General features: G+C 35.7%; 1 protein-coding gene across 1 annotated transcript in view; it reads right to left on the bottom strand.

The window, feature by feature from the left end:
* The window catches only part of MALRD1 (MAM and LDL receptor class A domain containing 1), a 678818-nt gene that overhangs the window by 154323 nt on the left and 503068 nt on the right, over positions 1-21427 (bottom strand). Inside the window, exon 33 of the mRNA XM_024253733.2 lies at positions 8093-8294. Within this exon, the coding sequence (XP_024109501.2) occupies positions 8093-8294 (202 nt within the window). The remainder of the gene's footprint in view (positions 1-8092; positions 8295-21427) is intronic.

The following is a 21427-nucleotide window of genomic DNA, read 5'->3' as shown; positions in this document are numbered from 1 at the left end:
ATTGGGCAGTAAAAAGAAACCGGGAGAAGAAAAGATGGCAACATTTATAGAACATGCTGACTGAGCTGTACTAAGAGTAAGCATATGGAGCAGTGGACGATAACTGGTTTCAAAGTGGATATTTAGAAAGGTAGGCACAGGCACTGAAGACATTAATGGCATTTTCTTATTATTTATAACCAAGAGATTTTTGATGCCTTCTTTATCAACTGAAACAACAGGTACAAATATCCTTATTATGAAAAAAAATTATTGCTCGTTGGCAATAATCTCTATTGGTAAGCTGAGTAAGTGTGTGTGTGTGTGTGTCAGTGTGTGTGTGTGTGTGTGTGTGTGTTTTCCATGAACCATGGCCTTTACTTTCATTCCACTGTCTAGCTGGGAGGGAGGTGGTGCTGTTGAACCTGGGGCTCACTCCTCTGACACTATGTGTAGCAGACTGCTTGTATTGTGCTGAGCATCTATTTTTAATATCACCTTCAGTGATGTCACATGCACAGCTTGAAATCAACCATGCTGGGAGTATTTACACCAAAGAAATAGGCAAATGCCACAAATTGGGGCTTTGTTTAGCCCTACTGGGTCTTGCTTATACCAATAGTTGGTCCTCTGTATATGTGGGTTTTGCATCCCATGAGTATTGCATTTGCCATCTGCATTTGGTTGAAGAAAATCCATAAATAAGTGAACCTGGGCAATTCAAACCCATGTTGTTTAAGGACAAACTGTACTTTAAACTTTCAAGTATGCCTCATTAGAACAGTATTTTCTTAGACTGTAAACTCCTTGAGAGCTGTAGACACTACTACATTCCTACCTGTCTTTCCAATCCAACTCAAGGGCACCACACAGATTTTCAACAAGTATTGACTGAATGAATGGCAAACTTAAATTCAAAGACACGCCCAGTAGTGAGAAGTCTTCTGCACCTAACTGCAATGACATTTCTACTTTTACCTCACTGCCCTAATTCTCAGATCTCCTTTTAACTCCCTCCTCATTTTCTCTGAACTCTCTCCTCTTCCCGTGCCTTCTTTCTGTTTCCCTAATCGTCTCCACCAAATCCGGTATCATATAATCATAAAATGGCAGAGTTGGAAGGGATTTAAGCAATCATCTATTTCACTTCCCTGGTGACATAACATGGTCTAGAGAGTTTAAATGATTTGCTCAAAATTGTACAAGTATGGCACAGCCATAGTTTAGATCAAGCTCTCCAAAATTTTATTCCAGTGGTCCTCTTTCCATCACTTGATACAACCACACAGAGCCTGCCAGCCTATTCACAAAATTCATTCTCTCTCTCTCTCTGCCTGTCTCTTGGTCGCGATCTCTCTTTTCCCCAAACACGAAATTGAGAACAACTTTGGAGGCTGAGGTCATTGGTGAGTATGAAGAAAGAGGTGCCACATAACATATAAATTCATCTGATAGTGACTTTTACTTAATTATCTCTTCATTCAACATATTTCTCTAGTCATACAACATACTTATTTAATGCTTACTACATAACAGGAACTCATCCAGGCATATAGAATACACCATTGAACACAACTGACAAAGATCTCTGCCTTTAAATAATTGTGCTTAAGAGATTACACCTGAAAATACTTACTTGGACTTGCTATTCAAGCCTAGAGACACGAAAGAAGAATGGGGGTCTCTATTCATTAATGAAGTGAGAGCTATTATTTTTCAGCAGTGAAGCAGAATTTGCACTATTCCCCTTGACTTTCTTATGAATTTTATTCTTTATTTTGTTTGGCACCTTGCTATTTGCCATTAACTTATATTTATCAAGTCAAGACAAAAAGGATGCCCTATGATGACACTTCTTTTCTTTAGAATCTGCATTCACTCTCCGAAGGTCTATTTTGTTTCAATTCAATAACAACAAAACCTAGTTGGGGGGCGGGGTGGGGAAAAAGTGCCCATAATGTTAATCTCCCAAACTGGAGTTTTCTCAGCTTTTGAACATGTCGTAGCACCTCATTATCTATTGTATTTATCTAAGGGAGTTTCAGATGCAGCATGTTTCAATGGGGAATATTAAATGACACATTAGGTCACTTAAGAATTATTCTTAGGTTTTTCAAAATGATTCCTCATTTGTGTGAAGTGGTTAATGCAACTCTTAGGAAAGGCATATTCCTAAATCCTGACAATAATCATTTCACGGATGAGAAAAATCAGGTCCCATGAGTAGTAAGTTAGCATAATGAAGATTTTTTTTCTTTTTTTGGGGGAAGGGGTGGCTGAACATGGGAAAAGTTTAATGATTGTTCTGGGAAGAGAACGAAAATGAGACAGGCAGTGAATCCATGCTTTTCCTGCCTGAAGTTGGATGAAATGTGATTTATTTCCTCATTTCTCTGCTCCACTGGGCTTCCATGAAACCACTTCCTGGCTGTCTCTTCTGCCCAGGGCTGCTGCCGCCACCTGACTCAGAGGAATGGGCACCAGGGGCTGGCTGAGCTGGGTAGGTGCCCTGATCTACCACGCCTGCCATGCAGAGCCATGCCAGCCTTGAGTCCCTCCTAGGAGAGGGCCATGGTGATGTGAGTCTGAGCCTTAACGGCTTCCAGGGCCAGGGAGGGTTTCCAACCACCTTGACCTGGGCCAAGATCCAGAAGGAACACGTGCCATGGTCAAGGTCATCTGCCCACTGTACAGAATCTAGAGCTCATGGCTCAGTGGGGTCCCTTCCCAGACAGCAAACAAGAGAGACAGAAAGCAAATCAGGAAGCAGTGCGTAATGAAGATTTGCACCCAGTTCTTGACTACAAAGTAGACTTCAATGTTCCCAGTTGTGTTAGTTTCCTAAGGTCGCGGTAACAAAGTATCCCAAGCTGGATGGCTGAAAACACCAGACATTTATGCTTCCATAGCTGTGGAGGCCAGAAGTCTGAATTCAAAGTATTGCTAGGGCCCTGCTCTCTCTGAAGACTCTGGGGAGAAGCTGCTCCACTCCTTTGTCTTAGCTTCTTTTTAGCTGACCATGTTGGGCATTCCCTGGCTTGTAGATGAGTTACTCCAATCTCTGCCCCCTTCATCACAGGGTACTCTCTGTGTGTTTTCTCCTCTTCTTCTTCTAAGGACATTGGTCATATTGGATTAGGGCCCATCCTACTCCAAAATGCCCTTAATTTACATCTTAATTACATCTACAAAAGCCATATTTCTAAATGGGATCCCATTCTGAGGTCTTGCAAAGGACATGGATTTTTGAGGAGATGCTATTCTACCCAGTATACCAGCCAACTTCTCTATGGAAATAATCCACTTCCTAGCTATGGTGCAGTCTCCATAGGGTTGTGTCTATTGGTATTTGCCACCTTATTAAACTCCTGACAAAACTGTGTAGAAACGCACAGTATTTTCAAGCTGTTGTTGTTTCAAATATTTTACAACCTCGCATATAGTTTTAAAAGTATCAATGTCCTAACAGTGCTGTAAAATGTTTCTTCATCATGGAGACAGATGAGATCCTCCTTGTTTCAAATGATAGAAGTAAAACAGAAAACACATTTCTCTCTTGGAAACTCACATGGCTAAGGAAAACAGATGCAATAAAAATAAACACACTCTTCTGCTGACTCAGAATTTCTGGAGATGCTCTATTTCATCAAGTTTGTCTCATTTACAAAATGTTGCCCTGGGAAACCTAAAGGAATTAAGGTAGGACAGAGAAGTAATAATGCAGAAAGTAAAAGTTGGTGGGGGATAGGACTGCTGGTTTTAGTGGAATCTTCCACATGGAAAGAAAACTGCAGGTAACTTGGGGTGACAAATGTTATTCTATATTCCCTCTGATTATGGGAGTTTGTGAGGTGGTAAAAACAACAACAAAACACCTAATACGAGGTTGAAATGAAGTTGAGAGTTTGCCGTTTTTCATCGTAAGATGTTAATCTGGACCTGAGCAGAAAGCTGGCATGTTCAACATACAAATCTGGATGTTTTGTTATAAGATCTTAAGAAAACTATCTGTTAATTCAGGCGCCTTGGTTCATTTGTGTCTTGTCTGAGTTAACTAAGGAAAGGCAAACAAAGCTAGTAGTTTTAATGGTATAGACTTTTTCACATTTCCTAAGGGCTGAAGTATGAATACATAAGTGAATACTGAAAAAAAATCTATTTAATTTCCGTTTCTTGCTTTATTCAGTAAACATTCATTGTGGTAGGTCCTGTATTATCAGAATTCTTGCAATTTTTAACAAATATATTTCAATGGAAAACTGCATCATATTCTGAAGATTTTTAGCCTATAAAATAAAAACTTTAAAGAGGAATGTCTCAAAATTTGACCTATTTTAAATTTTATGTGAAAAAGAATGCTTCCTTTATCCAGCATTTCTGGGAAATGAAGTTTTCCTTGCTAAGTACTAACACTTAAAAGACAATTTTTACCAAATGTCTCTGAGGCATATGTATAATTGTTATTTTTTTTTTCCTTCTTGAACATCTAAAAATTCTGTCTGACTTCGTTGGCTGCTATTTGGAAAGTTAAGGCAACTGGAAGAAAAACTGCTAAGGCAAAACTAATTCTAGATTACTCATTCTTACACAGGATAAAGATTTGCTCCAGAACAGTGAAACATCAGATCCCTGAACCACTAGCAGAACATCTCACCCATAATTTTTATTCTGCCTGATGTTCCCTAACTTTGGCAAGTAAGAAGAGCTAATTATAATCTGTTCTCACATTTCTCAAAGTTTCACAGATATGAGTTATTATTAACAGGAATAACTATTGGAAAAACACAGGACTCAAAGTAATAGAAATAAATCCATCTATGAAATAGTTCCCTATAAAAATCCAATAAATAACTTAATTTAGGGCAGGATTAAAACAATAATTAACCCAAAATATGTGGTTCTTAATTATATGTATCATGACCTTATATTTTTACTTGATAAAGTAACATCATTATTTTTTCCAAATTACAAATAACACAGTTTTAAGAAGACATTTTAAAATATGGAAGAAAAATACCACGAAGAAAATAAAAATAATTCATATTTCTATTTTTCAGAGACAGATATTATATTTTGTATATCTTTCAGGATTTATAGATAGATATCTTTTTTGATGGATACCTTATTAAAATTGGTTTCACACTTTACCATTTTTCTACACTTAAAAACAGACTCTTGTATTATTTAGATCTTGCATTGGTTATAACTTTCATATTCACCAATATATTATGCATATTGTCCATTATATGACACAGGTGTTCAATGTCTAAATTATCTATTAGCTACCTCTCAAAATTTTCCACCATAGTGCCACAAACCACAGGGAAGAGGACATTAGTAATAGCGCTAAAGGATCACATTTCTTTAAAGCTTTCTGTTTTCTCTTTGACATTCCAGTCTATAGTAGATTTGAGTTTACTTCAAATGTCACATAATAAGTTATTTAACCTTTCTCCCCAAATCTTCAAATAAACCCAATGAATTACAACAGATTTATTTTGTGGTATTGCATAATCCCTAGGACATTGCTGTGGGCATCTGTACACCCCAGTTGGAGGAGTGCTGATCTAATTTATGATTTTCTAAAAGCATCTGCCTGAATCAATGATGAAGTCGTGCTGTAGAAGCTATGCCTTAAGACTCTGGATTTTGGAGGAGAGAATGGGACTGGGGAGAGGTACTTTTATTACACAAAATGACAAAGTTCAAGGTTTAATGCAAAAGGTCTTAGTGTTTTGCTTTTTTAAATCGTCCTTGACAGTAAAGTCTGTCCTATAACATACAGGAAAAGATGAACCTTTATACTTTGGTGAATGTTAGGCTGTTGTTCACATAATCAGTTTTCATTGTTAGTATATTATTTTGAAAAATAGTAATTTCTTAGGCTACATTTCCTAGGCCCTATGTTAGAATCTGGAGATGAAATACAAGCTCTAAAGCTTCTCTTGCTCTTGAGGAGCTGAAAATTAGTAAAATACATACAAATATGTATTATTCCAATATATACATATGGAATAATATATATAAGAAATATATGTAAATATATATTCCAGTATATATAGAATATATATAATGATATATATGGAATTATATATATGGACTGCATGTTAATATATGTTATTAATGTATAATATAATAATGTAATTAGCAATATATAATAATCTATAATAATACATTTTATAATATATATACATATTATGGAATATATATATAAAAGACAGAGCCAAGAATGAGTGAAAGAAGAGGTATTGAAGACACGAGCTACAGAAGACTTTTATGGAGCAATGGCTGAGAGAAGTTGAGAAAGCAAATGTTCTAAAAATATATATTCATGCTTGGGAAGATGGAGATTTTTTTTCCTGAGATAAATGGTGAGAAAAAGAATTTGGAGGCAGATGCAGGCCCATTTGGAGGTGAAAATGAGAAAATTAAAGGAATTTGTCACAAAATGGCTTTATTTCTCTTCAAAGCACACAAGAGAACCAGCAGAGTGAAGAGCATGCCAGGGAGAAATCGGAGGATTTGAGGGTTGCTGGAGAAAATTGGTGCCAGGAAATGAGAAATTCATGCGTCTGGGACCCTAAAAGGCCTAGCTAAGGGGATAAACCAGCATATTTAGTGCTCCCTATTAGCATGACCAGCAGCAGTTTTGGAAACTTCAAATGGTTATATGACCTCAACTGCAAAGATGATTAAAGCCATTATGGCAGAATACGGGATGAATAATCTATTCATATTATTATATGAATATAGATCTAGAATCTATTTACAATAATAGATTTACTTACTGTAAATAAATTATAATTTATTGTAAATAAGTTTATTTATCATAAAGCCATTATGGCAGAATATGAGCTGAATAACCTATTCCTATTATTATATGAATATATATCTAGAAACTACAGGGGTGTGCTGATAAATAAATGTATTAATATGTGCAAAATGCTTAGCAAATTGCCTGGTACGTACAATTCAAATTTGTGTGAAAAATTTAAGAAATAGAACATAATAGAATTCAAAATTCAGAATGCAAATGGATTTGGATAAGATGTTAATCATTAAATCTATAATTATTGGGGGAAAAGGTAAGAGGCTGTTTATGGAACCCCAAAAACCAGGAGGCCTTGATGATCTAGAATACATATTTTTTTCTTATTAATATTACTAGAAAACGGGTTTAGGAGGAGTAATGAAGATGAGAAAGTGGTGATTATATGAGATTTTTAACCTTAAGATTTCAAAGGGGATGCTCAGGCCCTGAATGTAGCTATGGGAGTGACTTCTTGAGGAAGCAGGTTTGCACTGGTTATCAGACTTGAAGAAGTTGATGTTTTAGATAGTGTGTGTCACCTGAAGTTGAAATTGCCCAGGATTTTGAATCCAGAGTAAAACTATGAGAAGAATAAAAATTCAGACGTATGGCCTTAAAAGGAAAGAAACTTTGTTAGGAAAAAAAAACAAAAACAAAAACAAAACCACTTTAAAAGAGGCATTGAGTAGCTAGAAAGACAATGACCCTACTATTTAATATTTTAAATGGAAGACTGAGTAAGGAAACAAACAGCCCCACTTAGGGGGGAACATTTTAAACAGCAGAAATTCAGATTTCAGTTAAAGGGGTGACTTTTTAGAAAAGGTGTTTAGAATAGAACTTTTTTTTTTTTCTTTTTGAAATAGAATGAGCATTCTAGCTTGTACAGTAGAAATGGTTAGGAGATGGAACGTGGCCTGGGGAAGGGAAAAGGTTAATACAGATGGAGAAGACAGTCTGGAAGATAATAGGTAGCCACAGGGGCCTTTGCCTTGTGCAGTTCTTGTGAACCTTTGGGAATAAGGAAAGCAGAAAATAAAGCTACATTCACTGAACAAAATTTCCTCAGGGTTTCTAAAACAACTTTAGTGCAAAGTTATTTTGCTGTCTACAAGACATGAAAATTTCATGGCAAAGTTCATGGGCAGAGAAACTTTACTTCTTACTATATATGATTCTTTTCCATGTGTAAATAGAACTGGACCCGGAAATAAATGTAATTCCTCAGAGATTCCCAAATCTTTAGTATATTTAGATACTAAAAACAAATACTTATTCCCATTTTCTGAAAGAATCACTTACCTCCAGTCACACACTCTGGGGTAAAAGAGATGTCATCAAGAGCAATAAAGATGTCCTCATTTCCATCCAAATCAGCTTCAAATGCCACCTTAAATGGACTGTTACTGGAGAGAGGCACATAGCTATATGTCCATCCCGTTCTTTTATTTCCAATCACTGACCATACCAGGATGTTTAGCCCCGATTCTTCAATGGTATACACCTTTAAAAATGATTAAAAAATAACTTTTTATGATTGGATATTAGAAGTATCAGGAGATCCACATGACTGATGAAAGAATGAAATCTCTGGCTATGTAACAGCTCAATATATTGACTGTTGTATTTTCTATCTGTAGAAATTGTGGGTTATAAAGTGAGCCAACGGATGTTATATTTTCCTTGGTTAGTAGGACCTTTGTTTGCTTCTGTCATCAACTTCTATATGTCAAACTGGACGTAATAAAAAAAACTGGAACTGTCTTAAGCATTTAAAAAGCTGGAGGAGATATAAACACAAAATTTTTATTGCTAAAGAACTTTGTCTATGTTAGACTAAGGTTGTGTGACTGCAGAAAAAGAGGACCCTCATGATACATGAATATGATAAATGAATATGAGATTATAGAAGTCATTTTAAAAACCACAGTAATGTGCAGAAAATATTTTAACATTTTGAAGACAGAAAATCTTCCTGGATTAACTAACATCGATATTCAGTACTTTTTTTATAGTTCAGTGACTAACAAATGCAAGAAACAAGGAAAAAAAAATAGAGTTAGCTTTGAAACCAACAAACATGCCAGATTCTAGTATTTTTGTTTATCAGTAGAAATAATTAAAAAAATAAAATATGGCATTTTCTAGTGCTGTTTCAAACATTTTATAATTAATGAGAAAAAAGGTAAGATTAAAGAGTTATATTTCTATGTTCTCTTTTTGCACCTAAATTTTATAGTTATCAGATACCAACGTTATATATAATTTGGTAATATAGTAATATTTATATATCATACCATATATAATTAGATATATATATAAAATACTATCTATATATCTCTATATATTTATATTTGGCTTAAAGTATACTTCAGCAATCAGTTATACAACCATTTTTTCACATGGGAAAAATAAGACCCAGAGAAAAGAAAACACATGGATATTAATTTTCTTCTATTGCAATAGTACATTTTTCCAATGACTTCCCTCTTACTAAAAAATCTTACTGTGTCACTGTTTTCTTAGTGTCAAAATTTAGCTACAGTTAACTACAGTTAACAGCTATACAGTTAACTATAAAATATGGCTTGGCGCGGTGGCTCACGCCTGTAATCCCAGCACTTTGGGAGGCCGAGGCGGGCGGATCATGAGGTCAGGAGATCGAGACCATCCTGGCTAACACAGTGAAACCCCGTCTCTACTAAAAATACAAAAAAAAAAAAAAAAAAAAAAATTAGCCGGGCGTGGTGGTGGGTGCCTGCAGTCCCAGCTCCTACTCAGGAGGCTGAGGCAGGAGAATGGCGTGAACCCGGGAGGTGTAGCTTGCAGTGAGAGGAGATCATGCCACTGTACTCCAGCCTGGGTGACAGAGGGAGACTCCGTCTCAAAAAATAAATAAATAAATAAATAATTTAAAAAAATTCAAAATTTATTCTATAAGGAAAGAATAACAGTCATCTTATCACATTTTATGATATTAAATTGTCATTCCAGAAATACTACGAAGAATCACCAAATATTCCAGAGCCAGAAGATAAGAATGCTGCTAGTGTCCCCAAGTACAAAATAAATCTAAGATCAATTTCAGAAATCGAGCTGTTAATGGAAATTAAACAAAACAAAACTAAATCAAGATGACTATAAGCTAAAGAAAAATTTAAAACTTGCCCGAAGTTTGGAAACCTGAAATGTGAGACTTTAACCCTAAAATCAAATTGGACATTTTGGAAAAGAAGTTTCTCAAGACATTTCTCAAGCAAAAAAGTACTTTTAATGTTGATCCTTTAATTAACAAAAGCAGCTAAGATTCAATCTGAAGGGAATTTGGATCCGTTGACTACTTCCAGTCTGACACATAAGCATTCATCCCAAAGAATCTTCAGCTCCAGGATCTGGTGGATACTTGGTTTACAAGTTTATGTAATTACTTTTCCATTTCTTAAAAATTAAAAATAAAAAGATGTGAAGTTTCTAATTCAAATTGTTGATAACAGAGCATACTATACAGAACCTAATTAAACTGAACTCTGATTTTTACACAAATCTTGGTTTACATCACAATAACTTAAAAAGAAATGGCTTTATTATATTTATTTTGTTAAGTTTTTTCTGGCAAAATTAGTTTACAAATTACATGAAAATGTAACTGCAACACTTTGTTTTTCCCCAAACCTCAGCAAATATTTATTTATTAATGTGTCTATTTTTATTGGTTTTACAGTTTATTTTTCTCTCTGCATTCAGTCTTTTTAATCTTCAATCCTACATGCTCTTGTCAAATTCATTTTCCTTCCATTTTCTTCCTACTCTACTTCTCAATGACTTTCCCTCCCCAATGTCATGAGCATTAAACTCTCCAATACATGTCAACACATCTTACCCCATTATTTGACCCTACCACTAGTCCCAATTAATTCTGGTCAACTTTTCTAACTCACTATTTATTTCAATGAAATTTCTGGCCAGTTTGTAGGTTATTTCATTAGTAACATGTTATTTATAATACCTCCAGTGTATTAAGTTGAATAATCACATGTTATGTCAAGTGTTTTCATAGCCACTGTGGCCAATGGGAAAACTAGGAGTATTACTTAGGAACTCATAATATTGTTTATTCATTATGTCTAATGGGAAGCCCACTAACAACTAAAATTATAGCATATATTTCTGTCCTTCAATAGAAATGATATTATTGTATTCTGAGGGTGTCTTTGTGATAACTCTCAGCAAAGTATTTATTTTTAATAACTTTTAAATGTTGACAATTTTGAAAAACCACAATGGCTAACTTCCTTGAAAAATAATTAATTCTAATGTCATTTGTTTCTAATTTTACATTTATTAAACATACTTAACTAAAATGGCAACTCATATCACAGTAATAATTATTTGAAATAGCTTTCTAAAAATTAACTGCTGGATGAATTTGGCTATTTCTATTTTAATATTTTTTAAATTTTAGTCAAACACAGGCCCAGTAATATACTAACTGTCAACATTTTGTAATGTAAAGTAATAATTTTAGCATAACTTTTGTCATAAAATATGGATTCCAAGAATATACAAAAATATTAAATTATAGTAGAGTTTATGCTATCATCAAGGTTATATGCAAAGGTTATATTATGATCAAAGCTACTGCTTATAATGTAGAACATTAAAAACTTAAAGAGAACTTGCTAAATTTAAACATAGATAGACCAAAATCAGGTCATCTAAATATAACTATTATAATATTATCAAATTAAATCTATGTTAAATTTTTTGATGAAGAAACTCCTCAGTATTTATTTATTTATTTATTTTTTTTTTTTTTTGAATATGAAAATTGGTTTATGGTTCAATCTGATTCCAGATGTGGGTGTTTGAACATCTTGCAGTGAAGTTATCAAACACTAAATACTGATACTCTGAAGAAAACTAATGAGTTTTTGAAGTATCAGTATTTATTTTTAATGAAGGCTCCTTTGAAGGAAAACATTCAACAGCAGATATGAAGAAGTTATAGAAAATATGAGTGTTAATTGTTAAGTTCCAGAATAGATGGTGTATTAAGCCATGCATGCATTTCTATAAAGGAATACCTGAGACTGGGTAATACTTAAGAAAAGAGGTTTAACTGTCTCATGGTTCTGCAGGCTCTCCAGGAAGCATGGCACCAGCAACTGCTTCTGGGGAGGCTTCAAGAATCTTTTTCTCATGGCAGAAGGCCAACTGGGAGCAGGAACATCACATGGGGAAAGCAGGAAAAACACAGTGCCGGAGGCGGGCAGTGTGCCACACTTTACAAAAATCAGATTTTGTGAGAACTCACTATCAGCCATGAGAGATCCACACCCAAGACCCCACCAGGCCCCACCTCCAACATTGGGGATTACATCTCAATATGATATGGAGGGGACATACAAACTACATCAGATGTGTATTAGAGACCATCTACTTCAACAATGTCCATGTACCTAGAAAATGATTAGGAGTTTTTCCTGAAGTTCCTCTCCTGCAGTATCCAGACACTCCTGGTGCTTGCAATGTTGAAGGCAGGTCACTGGCACTGACTTGAAGTCTCTGAGTGAAATCCTTTGGCTATGAGAAACATCGCATGCATTTCACTAGGTTTGTAGCTTATTAAAACCAGTGTGCGAAATGCATCAGTGAGAGGACAATATGACATTTCTTGGCCCCAGCTACACTCAGCTGTTCTAATAGGGGTCTGCTCTTTAGTTACCACTGATGAGGCAAAGCAATGAACTGAGTTACTGCTTAATCATTAGAAGTGCATAGTTTCCTATGGGTTAGTTTGAAAACACTCAAATAATATATAAGAAGAAAGAAAAAAATCTAAAGTAATAGGAAAATTTCCCTTGAAGAGAAGAGGTTACAGGTTTTAAGGTAAGTTGATACAGGATGGACATAACAACAATGCTACCGATATTAATGAAAATTTAGCTCATTCCCATATTTTCTGTCATGTCTCCTAAGTGATGTATGAGTGTAGGGTAAGACCAATTAACTGCCCTCTATAGCTTCAGAATTACAGATATATAGAGAGATCGAACAATCCATTAACTATATACAGCACAGACTTGCAGTCTCTGGTCCAGCATATAAGGAACTGGAAATCATTGATCCAGTCTTCACACACACAATAAAAGGCTGAATAAACTGAAAATCAACAACTATTTTCAGATCCATTAGAGCAGTGATCCCCAGTCTTTTTGGCACCAGGGACCCTTTCATGGAAGACAATTTTTTCCACGGATGGGGTGCCAGGGGAAATGGCTTTGTAATCAAATTGCTCTACCTCAGATCATCAGGCATTAGTTAGATTCTCATGAGGAGCACACAGTCTAGGTCCCTCACATGCACAGGTTACAATAGGGTTCATGCTTCTATGGGAATCTAACACTGCTGCCACTGATCTGACAGGAGATGGAGCTCAGAAGTTAATGCTCACTCACCTGCCCCTCACCTTCTGCAGTGCAACCTAGTTCCTAACAGGCCATGGGCCCAGAGCTTGGATACCCCTGTGTTAGAGAATTGAGGTCACAGGACAAACTGCTACCCCTTAAACTGAAGAAAGAGAGAGGGGGACACATTGAACCACAATGTACTAGAACAGAAGCTCAGGGAAAGGTAGTCCTGCAGGAACTAAGACAAGGGTAGAAAATCCTAAACTGTAATTGATCAACTCCTGGAGGCTCAGTGTGAACAAGTTTGAAAGTTAAATACTCTGAGTGTTGAGGGGAGGAACTCTTTTGAGGACACCCACAGTTTCATGAGTGTTACTTCCAGAAGTCTCATCAAGTTCTTTATTTATTTATTTATTTATTTATTTATTTATTTATTTATGACAGAGTCTCACTCTGTCGCCCAGGCTGGAGTGCATGGTGCAATCTTGGCTCGCTGCAACCTCCACCTTCTGAGTTCAAGCAATTCTCTGCCTCAGCCTCCCGAGTAGCTGAGATTACAGGTGCCCGCCACCACGCCCGGCTAATTTTTGTATTTTTAGCAGAGATGGGGTTTCACCATCTTGGCCAGGCTGGTCTTGAACTCCTGACCTCGTGATCCACCCGCATTGGCCTCCCAAAGTGCTGGGATTACAGGCGTGAGCCACTGCGCCTGGCCTCATCAAGTTCTTATAATGAAGATCAGAGCAACATTCCCTCCTGTTTCTGGTAGGAGGGGGAAATAGCTATTTTGAAACATACCAAGAATGTTCTGTTCTTGCCAATGAGGCCTGCCTTTAAGGTAAACTATTTAAAGAGAGCTTAACTGACTGGAGCGTACCACAGCCTAACAAAAGTATGGGAGGGAAAATATAAAACTCCATCCCCTCTAGTTCTCCACGGGGGAGAAGGGAAATAACCAGTTCCAGGCATTCCAGCCTTCTTGTTTCATCCAAGAAGGAGAAAAAAGAAAAAAAAAAAAAATGCTGAGAGGCCATTGTAAAGGACACAACTCAGGGCGCAGTCTCGCTAGACTGAGACCTAATCATAACCCCATTTAAAAATTTCTTCTATTCACAAATGACCCAGTCAAAGACATTGTTACAGCAGCCCAAATGGACTGATACAGCATTATATAATGTTCAAGAGACATAACAATCATTTATGTGTATGCACCTAACAACAGAGCATCATTTGAGGCAAAAGCTCACAGAATTGCAAAGGGAAATACTTGCCAATTTACTAATGAATTTACTATTATAGTTAAAGATGCCAAGATTCCTCTCTAAGTAATTGGCAGATCAGAGGGCAGCAAACCAGTCAGGCAGTAGTTGAACTTAACAGCATCAATCAACTGGGTCTAATTTACATTCATAAAGTACTTCACCCAGAAACAGCAGAATACACACTCTTCTCAAGCTCACACAGAACATTCATGAAGATTGACAACATTCTGAGCTATTAAACAAACTGTAGCAAATTTAAAAGAACAGAAATCATACAATGTATGCTCTTAGAACACAATGGAATTAAAATAGAAGTCAATAACAGGGAGATGGCTGAAAAATCCTGTTTGATATTATACTACACAATTTTCTTTTTATTATAAATTATTTTATTTTTATTTCTCAAATGCCCAATTCCCAAATTGCCATTAGATATATTAGACAGATTTTTAATTATGCATAGTCAGGAAACTTTTTATTTTTTATTTTTTCCTTTAGTATGATTATCATTTTTTTTTATTATACTTTAAGTTTTGGGATACATGTGCAGAACCTGCAGGTTTGTTACATAGGTATACACGTGCCATGGTGGTTTGCTGTACCCATCAACCCGTTATCTACGTTAGGTATTTCTCCTAATGCTATCCCTCCCCTATCCCCCACCCCAACAGGCCCCAGTGTGTGATGTTCCCCTCCCTGTGTCCATGTGTTCTCATTGTTCAACTCCCACTTATAAGTGAGAACATGTGCTGTTTGGTTTTCTGTTCCTGTGTTAGTTTGCTGAGAATGATGGTTTCCAGCTTCATCCATGTCCCTGCAAAAGACATGAACTCATCCTTTTTTATGGCTACATAGTATTCTATGGTGTATATGTGCCACATTTTCTTTATCTAGTCTATCATTGATGGGCATTTGGGTTGGTTCCAAGTCTTTGCTATTGTGAATAGTGCTGCAATAAACATACATGTGCATGTGTCTTTATTTATTTATTATTTTATTTTATTTTATTTTTTAAGATGGAGTCTCACTCTGTCACCAGGCTGGAGAGTGCAGTGGTGCAATCTTGGCTCACTGCAACCTCCGCCTCCTGGGTTCAAGTGATTCTCCTGCCTCAGCCTCCCAAGTAGCTGGGACTACAGGTGCCTGACACCACGCCTGGCTCATTTTTTGTATTTTTAGTAGAGACAGTGTTTCACCATGTTTGCCAGGATGGCCTCGAGCTCTTGACCTTGTGATCTACCCACCTCAGACTCCCAAAGTGCTGGGATTATAGGCGTGAGCCACTGCACCCGGCCATGCATGTGTCTGTAAAGTAGAATGATTTATAATCCTTTGGGTATATACCCAGTAATGGGATGGCTGGGTCAAATAGTATTTCTGCTTCTAGATCCTTGAGGAATCGCCACACTGTCTTCCACAATGGTTGAATTAATTCACACTCCTAACAACAGTGTGAAAGCATGCCTATTTCTCCACATCCTCTCCAGCATCTGTTGTTTCCTGACTTTTTAATGATCACCATTCTGGTGTGAGATGGTATATCATTGTGGTTTTGATTTGCATTTCTCTAATGACCAGTGATGATGAGCTTTTTTTCATATGTTTGTTGGCCTCATAAATGTCTTCTTTTGAGAAGTGTCTGTTCACATCCTTCGCCCATGGTTTGATGGGGTTGTTTCTCTTTTTTCTTGTAAATTTGTTTAACTTTCTTGTAGATTCTGGATATTAGCCCTTTGTCAGATGGATAGATTGCGAAAATTTTCTCCCATTCTCTAGGTTGCCTTCACTCTGATAATGGTTTCTTTTGCTTTGCAGAAGTCCTTTAGTTTAATTAGAACCCATTTGTCAATTTTGGCCTTTGTTGCCATTGCTTTTGGTGTTTTGGGCATGATGTCTTTGACCAGGTGGATTCACAGACAAATTCTACACAATTTCCAATAACACATAGGTCAACGAAGTTCCAAGAGAAATTTTAAAATATTCTATTTCAATTAAAAATTAAAAATAAAATATGCTTAATCAAAGTATATGGGATGAAGTGAAGCAGTGCTTAGAGGAAAATTTTATAGCATTGAATGCATATAGTTTAAAGTAAGAAAAACTGGAAATCAATAAAAAGTTGATTCTTTGAAAAGATTAATACAATTGCTAAACCTCTAGCCAAGTTACCTGAGAAAAAAAGAGAGAAGACCCAAAGCATTAATATTGAAAATGACAAAAGAACCATCACTACTGATCCCACGAATTTTAAAAGGGTAAAGAAAAATATTATCATCATCATTATTATTATTGAGACAGTCCTGCTCTGTCGTCCAGGCTGGAGTGCAGTGGTGCTATCTCGGCTCACTGCAACTTCTGCCTCCCAGGTTCAAGCAATTCTCCCACCTCAGCCTCCTGAGTAACTGGGATCATAGGTGCCCACCATCATGCCTGGCTAATTTTTGCATTTTTAATAGAGACAGGTTTCACCATGTTGGCCAGGCTGGTCTTGAATCCCTAACCTCAAGTGATCTGCCCACCTCAGCCTCCCAAAGTGCTGGGATTACAGGTGTGCGTCACCGCACCCAGCCAAAAAATATTATTAACAATTTATACCATATATTTGATAATCTAGATGTAATTGACCAATTCCTTGAAAGGCACATCTACTGAAATTCACACAAGAAAAAACAAATAATCTGACTACACCTATATCTATTAAACAAATTCAATCAATTATTAATAACCTTTCAAAACAAAACCATAATACAAAACCAGACAAGAACATTACTAGAAAGGAAAACTACAGACCAACATTTCTCATGAAGATAGATGCAAAAATTCTCAAAAAGTATTAGCAAATTAAATTCAACAATGGAAGAAAATAATAATATACCATGATCCGGTAGGATTTATTCCAAGTATGCTAGGCCAGTAAACATTGGAAAATCAATTAATGTAATCCATCATATCAACAAGCTACAGAATAAACATTAAATAATTATATCAATACATGTAGAAAAGAATATGATGAAAAGCAATACCCATTCATGATGACAACTGTTAGGGAACTAGGAATAGAAGGGAACTTCATATTGATAAAGAATATTGATGAAGAACCTATAGCTAATATCATCCTTAATAGTGAAAAACTAGCCATTTTCCTACTAAAATCATGAACAAGCAAGGATGTCTGCTCTCACAACTCCTATTTAACATCATACTGGAAGTCTTTGGTGCATAATGATAGAAAAAAGGGGGAAAAAGCATACTAATTGAGAAAGAAATAAAACTGTTCATAGATGACATGATTGTCTCTGTAGAAAATCAACCAATAATCAACCAAAAAAATTCCTGGAAGTGAGAAGCAATTAGAGAAAAGTTGCAGGATGCAAGAATAATATGCAAATTTAGTTATTTTTTATATAGCAGGAATGAACAATTGGAATTGAAAATTTAAAACAATGCAATTTATATTAGCACGGAAAAAGAAATATATATTTATAAATCTAACAAAAAAGTACATGATATATATGAAGAACACTATAAAACTGATGAAAAAATCTCAAAGATAGATAAATAGATGTTATTTCATGAGGAAGACTCAATATTGTCAAGATGTAAGTTCTTCCCAACTTGATTTATAGATTCAATCAATCATAGTCAAAGTCCTAGCAATTTATTTTAAGGATACTGAGAGGCTCACTTGGAAGTTTAAAAAAGGAAAGTCAAAGACTCCGAATAACCAACACAAGGTTAAAGGAGAAGAACAAAGTCACATAACTGACACTACCAGACTTTAGACATAATATAAGGCTATAATAACCAAGACAATGTAGTATTTGTGAAAGAATAGACACATTGATAATGGAATAGAATAGAGAGCCCAGAAACAGACTCACACAAATAGAAGTAACTGATATTTGACAAGGAATCAAAGGCAATCTAATGCAGAAAGGATAATGCAGAACAACTACACCCACAAACAAGCAAACAAAAAAAAAGAATCTAGACACACAGTATACATGTGTTACCAAAATTAACTCAAAATTGTTCACTGAATTAAAAGTCAACTGCAAACTATAAAACTTGTAGAAGATAACATAGGGGAAAATGTAGTGGCTTTGGGTGTTGCAATGACTTTTTACATATATCGCCAAAACCAGGAACCATAAATGTGAAATTGGTAAGTTGGACTTTGTTAAAGTAAAAACTTCTATGTAAATGACACTGTTAGGAGAATGAAAAGACAAGCTAGAGACCAAAGAAAATATTCTAAAACACATATCTGATAAGGCCTGGTATTCAAAATATATAAAGAACTTTAAAAACTCAAAAATAAGAAAATAAACAACCTGATGAGAAAAATGGATGAAACATCTGAATAGAAACCACCCTAAAGAATCTATTCAAATGGCTAATGGCATATAGAAAATACTCAAACTCATTTGTTATCAGGGATTTTCAAATTAAAACAAAAATGAGATGCCACTAAACATCTTTTAAAATGGCTATTTCCAAATCACTGACATCATCAAACACTCCTGAGGATATAGAGCAACAGGAACTCTCATTCACTATGAAACGTTAGAAGATAACAGAGGAGGTTATCTTCTGGTGGGAATGCAAACTGGTATAGCCACTTCGTCAGACAGTTTGGCAGTTTCTTACAAAACTGAACATACTCTTACCGTGTGAACCAGCAACTGTACTACTTGATATTCACCCAGATGTGCTGAATGTTTATGTCTACACTAAATGTGCACGTGATTGTTTATAGCAACTTTATTTATAATTGCCAAAACTTGGAAGCAACCAACATGTCTTTGAACTGGTGAATAAATGAACTCTGGCACATCCATAGTATGGAATCTTATTCTGTAATAAGTAAATGAGGCATCAAGCCATGAAAAGACAGAGATGGGACTTACATGTATATTTTTAAGTGAAATAAGTCAATCTGAAAAGGGTAGTTACTGTATGATTCCAACTATGTGAATTCATGGAAAAGGTAAAACTATGGAGACAGTAAAAAAAAGGGTTTTGGGGGAGAAAGGGATAAATAGGTGGAGCAAAGGAGAATTTTAGGGCAGTGAAACTATTCTGCATGATACTATGGATATAGGTCATACATTTGTCAAAATCCATGAAATGCGTAACCCAGAGGGAGCCCTAATGTAAACTATAAACTTTAATGATAATGCCTCGATATTGGCTCATCAATTGTAAGTAATGTTCTACACTAATGGAAGATGTTAATGATGGATGAAAACTGGGTGGGACAAGGGGAAGTTGAGAGGGATTATATTATATGAAAACTTTGTTCTTTCCACTCAAGTTTTCCTATAAACCTAAAACTGCTCCAATAATAAAGCTGTTTAACGTTTAAAAGTAAATTTTTAAAATACACAGTACAGAAATGATAGTGCTGGTGAGAGAATTTTCCTTATTTCCTTTGGTTTACTGAGTTGCCTTAGTTGGAAAAACACAAATGTCTCATCAATTTCAATGCAAATTAAAGAAATTATTAAAATAATCACTTGTTCCCTTAATACATTTAGTCACCCTCCTTTTCTCTCTCTCTGTCATGCTTTCTGTCTCTAATTTTGGACTTTAAAATAAATCAGTAGCATACCATCATTAACCTTGCCAATATCAACTACTTTCCCCAACTCAATCTTTAGAGACCAAACATCTTTGCCTAATTAGAGGCAAAAATGATCGAAGTACCAGGTACATTAATCTATCAAAGGGGACACTTTAGAATTAACTCAGTAATAGTTTTCTAGAACTGGGTGCCACAAACACATCGTAAGAATGTCTTTACAATGGTGTAGAAATTTTCTCTGGTACTGTTGTGAGAGCTAGTAGTGTTCTTACTATGTTTACAAATAAGGAGACAGAGACACACACACACAAAAAAAACATTCAAAACATCAACAAATTCAAGAGCTGGCACTTTGAAAAAAATTAATAAAGTAGGTAGACTGCTAGCTAGACTAATAAAGAAGAAAAGAGAGAAGATTCAAATAAACACAATAAGAAATGATAAGGGTGATATTACCACTGACTCCACAGAAATACAAACAATCATCAGAGAACACTGTAAATACCTCTATGCACAAGAACTAAGAAATCTAGAATAAATTGATAAATTTCTGGACATATACACCCTGAATTGAATCCCTGAACAGGCCAATAACGAGTTCTGAAATTGAAGCAGTAATAAATGGCCTAACAACCAAAAAATCCTAGGAAAAGATTAATTCACAGCTGAATTCTACCAGATGTACAAAGAATAGCTGGTACCATTCCTACAGAAACCATACAAAAAAAATGGAAAAAAAGGGACTCCTTCCTAACTCACTCTATGAGGCCAGCATCATCCTGATACCAAAACCTGGCAGAGATACAACAAAAAAAGAAAACTTCAGGCCAATATCTTTGATGAACGTGAATGCAAAAATCCTCAAAAAAAAAAAATACTGGCAAACTAATCTAGCAGCACATCAAAAAGCTTATTTACCATAGTCAAGTAGCCTTCATCTCTAGGATGCAAGGTTCATTCAACATACAGAAATCAACAAATGTGATTCATCACATAAACAAAACTAAAACAAAAACCACATGATTATCTCAATAGATGCAGAAAGGCTTTCATTGAAATTCAGCATCCGTTCAGGTTAAAAACTCTTAATAAACTAGATATTGAAGGAATATATCTCAAAATAATAAGAGCCACATAGGATAACCCACAGCCAATATTATACTCAATAGGCAAAAGCTAGAAGTGTTCCTCTTTCAAGACAAGGATGTATTCTCACCACTCCTATTCAACACAGTGCTGAAAGTCCAGGCCAGGGCAATCGGGAAAGATAAAGAAATAAAGGACTTCCAAAAAGGAAGAGAGAAAGTTAAATCACCCCTGTTTGCAGGCGACATGATCCTATATCTTGAAAACCCCATTGTCTCAGTGCAAAGGCTCC

Source organism: Pongo abelii, chromosome 8, assembly GCF_028885655.2.
Source record: "Pongo abelii isolate AG06213 chromosome 8, NHGRI_mPonAbe1-v2.0_pri, whole genome shotgun sequence".
NCBI lineage: Eukaryota > Metazoa > Chordata > Mammalia > Primates > Hominidae > Pongo > Pongo abelii.
This window is presented reverse-complemented; position numbering and strand designations above follow the sequence as displayed.